At 46.2% G+C, this 9,262-nt stretch overlaps 2 protein-coding genes across 2 annotated transcripts in view; one reads left to right on the top strand and one right to left on the bottom strand.

Moving 5' to 3' along the window:
* Positions 1–540: 540 nt before the first annotated feature.
* Positions 541–4,811, top strand: SOD1 (superoxide dismutase 1; the record flags this gene model as incomplete). The annotated part of the gene is made up of 4 exons (XM_010166387.1): positions 541–640; positions 1,147–1,216; positions 3,446–3,560; positions 4,500–4,811. Coding segments are annotated over 4 exons (396 nt in total), but the record flags the coding sequence as incomplete, so codon positions are not given.
* A 3,362-nt stretch (positions 4,812–8,173) lies between these two features.
* Positions 8,174–9,262, bottom strand: part of LOC104523713 (splicing factor, arginine/serine-rich 15) — a 9,712-nt gene continuing 8,623 nt past the window's right edge. Inside the window, exon 4 of the mRNA XM_029084599.1 lies at positions 8,174–9,262. This exon is cut by the window's right edge and continues 112 nt beyond it. Coding sequence (XP_028940432.1) covers positions 8,545–9,262 — 718 coding nt within the window. The 3' untranslated portion in view covers positions 8,174–8,544.

Raw genomic sequence — 9,262 nt, 5'->3', positions numbered from 1 at the left:
GAGGGGGGGCGCTGGCGTGGCCGGCGCTGAGCGTGTCCGTTCGCCCGGCCGGGGCCGCTCGGCTGAGCGCTGCCGCCGGCCGCAGCCCGCCTGCGCTGGTTGTTTACCGCTCCCGGCGCAGGACTTAACGGAGCCGTAATTGCCGGGCGGGCAGCGCCCGTGTAGCGCTCCCCGGTAATTCATACTCGGTAAAGAAGTGGGGGGGCTGTGTACGGACAGCATCGGTAGGGGAGGAGCGACTGGAGGGTGACTTGTGCTCCCAGAGGGAAGTGTGTGATCGTTCCCAGAAACAAGCCCTCTGATAAAAGGCCTTCCCCTTGCTCGTTGTTGCATAACAGGAGGAGTATATTTGAGGGGGCTAGATAACTGCGAGCCTTCTGTGAAATGCGGTGTTGCCGTTCAGCATCAGTCAGTCTGGGAGGGTGGCTCTTTGTGTCTCATAGCTGAACTTGTCGTGGAATCTCTAGTGCTTTCTGTTGATTAGGAAGCTTCACTTGAAATAAAGCCTTTTAATGCCTTTTTGATCATAAATTCTTTCCATTAAAGGGGGATGGACCAGTAACTGTTACTGGAAGAATCAGTGGCTTGACTGATGGTGATCATGGCTTCCATGTCCATGAATTTGGTGACAATACAAATGGTAAGGTGTCTATCCAAGCTTTTGGGTTACAGCTGTAATGTGATTGCTCAGCTTTAAAGAGCTTCTTTTAGTGTTACAGCAGCAACAAGTTTAAGTGTGCTTCCATCTCATGACTGCAGATCTGTGTTAAGGATTGAAGACATTTCCTAACGAATTGCTTCCCATTTAATACTTTGACCATGTTTAGGCTGGTGTTCAAGATCTGACATATCAAGCACTAACCTAAATACTTTAACAACCTAGTGTTAAAAAAATAAGAAAGCTTTTAGCTGAGCCCTGAGTGTTCTAGAATGAGTAATTTTACTTTATTGAACTTGTAAGTCTGTAGTAGGTTGCTTGCCTTCAGAGGATTAGTAGAACACCTAGCAGGAGAGTAGCTATTTCATCATTAGCGACTTAGCTCCTTCTGGCTGTAGGAAGACTTCCTTGCTGTAGTGTATAAGCCACAGATTTAAACTGGCTACTGCAAAAAAAAAGCTACTTTTGATGGCTGTGTTCTGTTTCAGGGTGTACCAGTGCAGGTCCTCACTTCAATCCTGAAGGCAAGCAGCATGGTGGACCAAAGGATGCGGAAAGGTGAGTTTAATGTGCTTGGCCTCTTGATGGGTAGCTCCTCCATGCAGCAGCTATCAAAGTGCAACTTTGTGCTTGGGAAGCCACTTCATGACTAATGCTAGGGCAATACCAGAAGAAAACTGGCAATTCCTTTCTAGGGTCAGTTAATAAAGGGTATGATAACTGTACAGTGGTTTGCTAGACACCTTGGCTCCAAGACTACAGGTACAGTGTAGTCTTTGGGACATGCTCTTGGTTTTTTCATAGCCTGGGGAGCAGAGGAAATAAAGGCTCTTACTGAGTGAAGGTTCCTGAGGGTATGAGTGGGGACAGTTCATGTGTTAAACCTTATTTGGTCGGTGGTGACCTGCTTCTGTTTCAGAGCCAGCTTTTGACAGCAGGGGCCTTACACTGTCAATTGTTGAGCTGTATGCAGGCTTGTCATGTGGCAGATGAGGATTATCAATGGAAGGTACTGAAGCTTCTGGGGAGACTGCAAGATGAATACAAAGCTGTGTGTGCCTGTGCATGGTGGCTTTTTGTTGGGTGTGCTGAGCTGTTCTTGCCCTGTTAGGTACTGTACTTCCTACAGTATCTAGTCCTGTGGGGCTGTGTGTCAGTACGGGGTCTGATGCTTATGCTGAGTGTCTCTGTACATCAGAGGGAGCTGAAACCTGGTTCGGCCTCAGGAAGTCGTATTCATGGTCCAGTTCCCTTCAGGGAACCCTGGCATGTTTCAGACCTGATGTCCAAGCAACTGGTCTAAATAGTTTGCTGACTGGGAGGGGGCTGCACAAGAGCTGAAGGCCGGTGTGTAGTGAGTGGAGCTGGGAGCAAGTGTAAAAGATAGGCTGGTGTTGCACAGGTGGGGTCTGAACTGGCACTGGGACCAGCTTGGCACTGTGATTGGCTTTGGAGTGCTCACATTTATGTCCATGGCTGCACTGACTGCTAGGTTCATACCTGAGTGTGGAGCTGCATGGCAGACCAAGCAAGCTGGCTGCTAGCCGGCTGTGTGGATGACAGAGCAGCATGAAATGGTGTCCTCATGGGCTTCACTGGCAGCCAACTGCTCCAGTGCTAAACGTCAAAACTGCCTGAACATCGTGGCTTCTGCTGGTTCTGCTTTGTCAAATCCTGCTTGTGGTGTAACCTGCCTGCTCAGGCAGCTGTAGGCTGGGGAATTCCACAGGAGGGTGTAAGAACTAGATCACGCTTTTGTCAGTGTAGAGTTGAAATGGTTGAATTGAAGCTTCCTGGAAGCTTACATCAAGCAAATTCCTAAAAGAAAAGCTGCCCTTGACCTGATCTGATAGGGCTTGGCTAAAAATACCAAATTGGTGCTGTGCTGTCTTGAGAAGCTGGTAGTCAGCATTCAGTGAGCTGAGCTGGTTGCCCTGCATGCATGGAGACTTGTAGAAATGAGTTGGTGTTTGAGGTTCTGAACCTGGGTAGAGAAGTCTTGCAGAACATCAACCTGTGGTTTGAGTGAATGGCTTGTTTGGGGCAGATGTGTGGGAAAACAGTACACTGGAAGGTCCAGCCATTCAGTGAAGCCTGAACTTCTTGAGGCTTAGTTCTGAAGGCAAGCCCTAGCAGAGATCTGGCTCTGGTGAGAACTGTGTGGTAGGGTGTAATGCCAAGTGTGCGGGGAAAATGCTGAGCAAACTTGGATAGTCATCCCTGGTTCTGATGAGAACTTCACTAGCACTTAATGCATCCCCTTTGACTTGTCACTTAACAAACTGCTTTTACTAATCCTCTTTAAACCTAAAGCCTGCAGCTGCCCGTGGAATAGCTGATTTGTGATGCAGACTAAAAGCTCTTAAGAATAGTTGCAGTGTTTACACCAAACCTTGTATGTGCAGGAAAGGTTTTTCACCTCATCTGAGAAACTTTCTTTGAGCAAAGGGAGATGGCATCAGGGTGGAGGAATTCTTGGCTGTAAGGACTGTGCACTGTTGGCTTGGCTTGTTAGGGAGTGATGGCATTTCTTCCCCCAAAGCTGCTGAAGCTTCCAGTTCCCAGTTCTATGTAGGACTGAATTTTAATCATCCCTTGAACTAAAGGAGGTGAAATAGTGGAAGTGGTCAGGATTGTCTAGGGGTGATAAAAATGAGGACATATGTGCTCTTTAAGATGGTAGAGTACTTGAGTGTAGTAACTGTGGATCTTGTATTGTCCAGGCTGTGATTTAGAAGAGCTGTCAATTTAACCAGATTTTCTGAGTTTCTCTGCATCTCTGTGTAGACATGTGGGAGACCTTGGCAATGTGACTGCTAAAGGAGGAGTGGCAGAAGTGGCAATAGAAGACTCCGTCATTTCTCTTAGCGGACCGCGTAGTGTCATCGGACGTACCATGGTGGTAAGTGTCTTGGTGCCTACTTGGAAGCTTTAAGGAACTCTAGAGCAATCTTGCCAGGGAGTGGAGACTTTTTGATGCTGGAGGCTAGTCCCTGGTGTTTGCTACAGAACTTGTAGTGCAAGATTTCCAGTGTGGGCAGTTCCTTGAAGCCTTGCCTGAAAGTCCTCTGTGTATTAGTATGGCTCTTCACTGCCATGAGGTCTTAATTTTCTGCCTGCCTTCTGAAGGGGTTCCCCTCCATTTAACTTTGCCTCTTGCAGCTGTGAGTGACTAAAACAGCTTGATTTGCGGAAGGAACTGGCTGGCTGGCACAAGTGCTGTCACTGGCAGGTGTGGCAATGGGCACTTCAGGGTGCTGTTCACCAGTACAGGTCTGGTTGCTGCAGGTGTGACTTGTGCCATGGCATCCCGTGGGGGCAGAGGCTGAGTGGACTTGGCTATGAATGAGCATTATCAGTCTTGTGTCCCTTGGGACTCGGGAGTGTGCTGTGGTCACTGTACTCCTGCATGAACCAGGCTTGGACTGGTGCCCAAGGAGCAGGAGATGGGTCATGTAGCACTTTGGATGGTGTGGCCAAGGCACTGCACCCACAGTCCACCAGTGGTCAGGCTTGTGTTGTAAGGGTGAACTTGACATTCAAGTCCAAGCTTGCCCTTGGACTAGTAATAATGCTTTGGAACATGGAGTTTTGGTGACTTCTAGTTCAAACAAATGCAGCTGAAGGCAACTCATCTTTTTAGACAAGCCCAGTCTTAAGTTGTAGCACAAGCATCAGTTTGGCATTCAGTGTTACATTAAGTACAACAGGTTTTCTTGGTGTGACGCCCTGCTGGCAGCTGACCGTGCTGCTTGGCACTGTTGCTACTAATGAGTAGTGAAAAATGTTGATGAGTTGTGCAGTAACATGAATTAAGGTATCATCTTCAATTCTCTTCTAGGTCCATGAAAAATGTGATGACCTGGGTAGAGGGGGAGATAATGAGAGCAAACTAACTGGAAATGCTGGACCTCGTTTAGCTTGTGGTGTAATTGGAATAGCAAAGAGCTAAGTATTGTACCCGAAATGCTTAAGATGGCAGTGGTAAATGGTCTGTATCTCATTGCCAATGCTCTACTTGCCCTTCCTTGTGCAAGCAAAAGATTTGTCACTTAATCTCATTACTACTCTGCGTTCTGAGTATCACTTAGACTGGTGAAGACTGACTTAATTTTGTATGATGTATATTGCAATTAAAGTGACCCTGATGGAATGTCTCTGTAGTCTTCTGCTAAAGCATCTGCTGTAACCATTAAGTATAACTTCCCAAACTGGACCACCCATTCTATGTAATGGAAGATGTGTAATAGCAATCACACCCCGAACACCAGAACTTTGGAATGCTGTGGATTTGGAGGATTAGCCTTAGGAGCTCTAGCAAGATGACTCACCAGAGAGGCACTGTATTGTATCAGGGCTTCCTCCTGGCAAAGTTGCAGCATCTGTAGGTTTCAAACTTGTGTAATAAACTTGCTGGGCAAATAGACCTTTGTCTTGCTGTCTATTAAAAAAAACAAAACAAAAACCCTCTACCTGCTGACTTGCTAACATGGAGAAGTGGGCCTGGACTTCCTCAGGTCAGTAGTTAACTTGCTGGACACCAACAGCACCCAACAAGTTGTGTCCAGCCAGGTAAGACCCGAGATCAATGTGTTTCTTGCTTTGTGCATTGCCATGTGCTGTCCTGTGACAGAATCCCATGTCCTGTGGTAATAACCTGACCCCCTCTGCACCTCACAGCTGGGCTCTTGGGTAGCCGAGGACAAGGGCTGCTTGGCAGAAATGCCTCCTTGCTGTGAAATGTAACGAATGGCGTGTGACACTCGCGTGGGACTGCGGTGCGCGTCGGGGGAAGCCTTCAGCACATCAGAATAGTCTGGCTTGGCCATGTGTCCTTGTGGCCTGGCTCTGCTCTGGCTGTGAGGGTTGGACTGCTGTGGGCTGGGGTGCAGTGGAAGCCTGGATCTGTTGGTGTGCACAGCTGTTCTTCAGGCTCTGAAGGAGTCTCTACCGGAGAAGGGGTCTTAAAACGCAGATCCATAGGGAGAAGTTCCATATTTCATCAAGCTTTTCAGCAGTGTCATCACTGTACTAGCGCCAGCTTTCATTATTTTTATGTACCTCTTAAACACAGATTTGAATTTCAAGTCTTTTAATAGAGAAAATTATTAATTTTAATGAAGACTTGTATCAACATTCCTTTATCTTGTACATAAGAGATATTAATGGAAGTAGTTGGTTGTAGCTCTAAACACCCAGGTTCCAGTGTAGCATGTTACAAACCAAATGGCTTTTGGTAGCATGGCAAGAATACTGTAAAAACACTTTAAACTCATTGCAGGTAGCAAACAATTGTCTGTACAGCCTCTACCCACCTGCACCTCTGCCAGGGGATCAGTCTATGCTCTGGTTCAGCTGCTGCAGTGGAGTTAAGATCGTGACTGCACTTTTCAGCTCCCTCCTTAAGCATCAGGGATGCAGAACACTGAATGCCCACAAATGCCACCATCACCTCTTTACAAGTGCAGAGGACTGTTACACTGTCCCCCAGTTCCCTAAGGGGGGAAAAACACCATGTACTTGCTGACTGCAGGTGGCAGCTCCCCTGCTTGCCCCCTCTCCCAGCTGCTCTGCACCTGCCTGCTTTGAGAGCCTGGTATGTTCAGATCTTGACTTTCAAATCTGTTATCTCTTGGGTTGAGCGGCTGATGGCACACTAGCCTAGAACCTACTGAAGGACCTGTCAGTAATGCTGGCCTTAGGTGCAACAGGCAGGCACAGGCTCAGTAACCAAGGTGTTAATTGCTAACACTAGTGTCTTTCTCAGTAATGTATTCTTACTAATTAGTACTTGCATACAAATTTCTGGCATGTCTTATTTTACAGCAAGAAATTTGGTAGTTGTAGAAGGGTAGGGTACAGTTCTACTGGTGATGCTGCATCACCAGTAGCTTTATTATACAATTACTCCTTCAGAAGGCAGTTCTGCAAAGGATGTCTGAAGTTTCCTTAGGCTTTGTTTTCAGTTTCCCAAAGAGGGAAATGGCGAGAACGTGAGGTGGCATTTGTGTGAACAGATTAAGCCTTCTGTCTCTTTCATTCTTGTCTTCAAATCTTTTAATGGTGTATTCATTAAAAAAAAACCTCCTACCTCCTTACACACTTATGGCAGTTTTCACTAAGACAAGTCTTAAACATAAGACATAAATGTCTGGCTTTGTTTGAAAAAAAGTGAGTTAGTTCCACTGGCCCAGCATGAAACAAACATTAAGGACATGGGTTTTAACACATGGAAGCTGAGTTCACTACAAGTATGTAAACAGGTTTTTCTCTCTTTATTCTGCTATTGCAAGAACATAAAAATATATGTCCTCTCCCCAGTCTGTAACTTCACATCTGTTTTCCCACCCCCTCCCTCCCTCCCCCAGAAAGAATTCCCTCTGCCGCAGAGCAGCTGTGAAAAAGTACTGATGTAAGAAAGCAGCTGCCCTTCACTTAGGGAAAAAAACCCAACTTTAAAAGTAGAACACACCTATATCGAAGAGAAAAAAAATAATTAAATATGCACAGGATTCATACAATTTTTCCACTACACTTCTAGAGTTAAACCAGTTTGAACAGAAGGCCTGGTGCCACCCGAGCGGCCCATGAGTGAGCAGGTTTGAAGGCAGCGCTGCCAGGGCTCGGACTCCGCCGTCTTTCCAAGCTGTTTGCACCTGAAGGGCCGACCACCAACAACTAGTACTCGCCCTCTTAAAATTACGTCAGTGATATGGCGACAAGATGGTAAAACTTACACAAATACAAGCAAATGCACTCTCTGTCCATCAGTCCCGCAGGTACAACACTAGGTGGGTAAAGATTTGCAACCTACCTCTTGCAGGGTTACAGGAGGTAGACATCGTTAACAGACAACAGTAGCAGCCCAGGCTTGTGTCAATGAAGAGGCAACGTTTTCACCCTGAGCACCCTCCCGCCTCCCTTCCTTTTCCCAGCCCCAGTTAAAAAAAATAGGTTAGCATTTGATATTGTGTTTTGGTGTCTTCGATTTCTCTTTCACCCCAGTTTCCAAAAAGCATCAATGAATTAACAAGCACAAAAGATGCTGAACTGGTGTGCTTCCTCGCCCACCACACACAGTAATTTTATAACATCACAAGCAGAGCAGACTAAGCATGTCTGAAGGTGTCCACTTTTTAAAAAAAGGCTAATTAGGGCAACATTTACCACAGAACCAGTTTGAGGGCGGGAAAAGAAAAAAAAAATAAAGAAAAAAACTGATTGCATTGCAAACACTAAACAGTTAACTCTTCAATTAACATTTTAAAACCACTAACTTTTACCTAGTATGGTCAAGTAGATCATTAAAATGCAGCAATCTAAAAACCAAGATGACTGTTACAAATAAAAATTTGCTTCTGTGAATAGCTACACAAACAGATGTATTTCTTTTAACAAATATAAACAAAACAGTCTAATTTAGACTCCAGTACAGCATTAACAGTTCAAACTTTAAGATGTTGAACACTCCTTTTCCACTTCAGTGCAGTGTAGGAAGAATAGCACACGTTAAAGTTTGTTACGAAAATAGAGTTTATTAAAAACACATCCCTATTGTTTTGAGGAGCTTTCACCGTTACCTTTTCTTAAATTAAAAAAAAAAAAAAATAGAAAGCACTTCTACTTCTGATTTGTAAACTTTTTAAAGTCAAAACTTTAAAAAAGTTACAGCAAAAATGGGTAATATTTTAATCATATCTTCAGTATCTCATGTTATGTTGTGGCTATTTTAAATAGAAGGGAAGCAATCAAATTGCTTACAATTCCCCACCAACTACTGAGGGGCTGTGATATAAGCAGAAGCAAATATAATACAGCAGACTGTACAACTCTAAAGCTCTACACTCCAACAAATGTCACTGTCGTCTTTCGACAACTCCCAGTCCCTAGCGAGGAGCCTCCGCCACGGAGCCCACATCCTTCTCCGCTTGTTCCACAGATGAGGTAGCCTCGGATGTCAACTCTTCAACAGGTTTTGCCCCCGTAGGTTCAGGCTCTCCTGCAGCAAGTTCTGAAACAATGTCTGCATCTTCCATTTTGCCGCTATGAGATTCATGGTTTTTGTCGCCATCTGCCCTGTCTGTCACCTCTGTTTTTTCCTTTCCTCGATTTTCTTCCTTGTCTCTACGAGACTCCCTGTCTCTCGAATCTCTCTCTCTATCTCGATGTCCACTGGACCGCCTGTTTCTGTCCTCCAAGTCCCTGTGTCTATCACGCTCAGGGCTTCTTCGTCCCCAGTCTCGCCTGTCACGATTACCAAGTCGCTCGTGATCTCTGTCATCGTTGCGATTACCGTAGCGCTCACGATCGTTTTCTACCCGATTTCCGAAAGATCTCCTCCCAAACCTTTCCTGGTCTCTGTTAGGCGTGAACGTCTGCCTGTCGCTCCTGAACTGCCTCCCATCTCTGTTATCCTCGGGTCCGCCTGGCCCCCCGCTTCCTGGCATCCCCCCAGGTCTTACAAAGTGACCCGGCGGTGGGAAGGGGGTTTTCATTCCGTGGGGGGGAGGCATCCCAAAACCCCCTGGCCCTGGCGGCGGCCCTCTGTGCATCATGTGGGGAGGCATGTGTCGTGGTGGCATCAAGGGGAAGCGCTGCAGAGGA

This window comes from Antrostomus carolinensis, unplaced genomic scaffold (assembly GCF_000700745.2).
Source record: "Antrostomus carolinensis isolate BGI_N321 unplaced genomic scaffold, ASM70074v2 scaffold19124, whole genome shotgun sequence".
NCBI lineage: Eukaryota > Metazoa > Chordata > Aves > Caprimulgiformes > Caprimulgidae > Antrostomus > Antrostomus carolinensis.
This window is presented reverse-complemented; position numbering and strand designations above follow the sequence as displayed.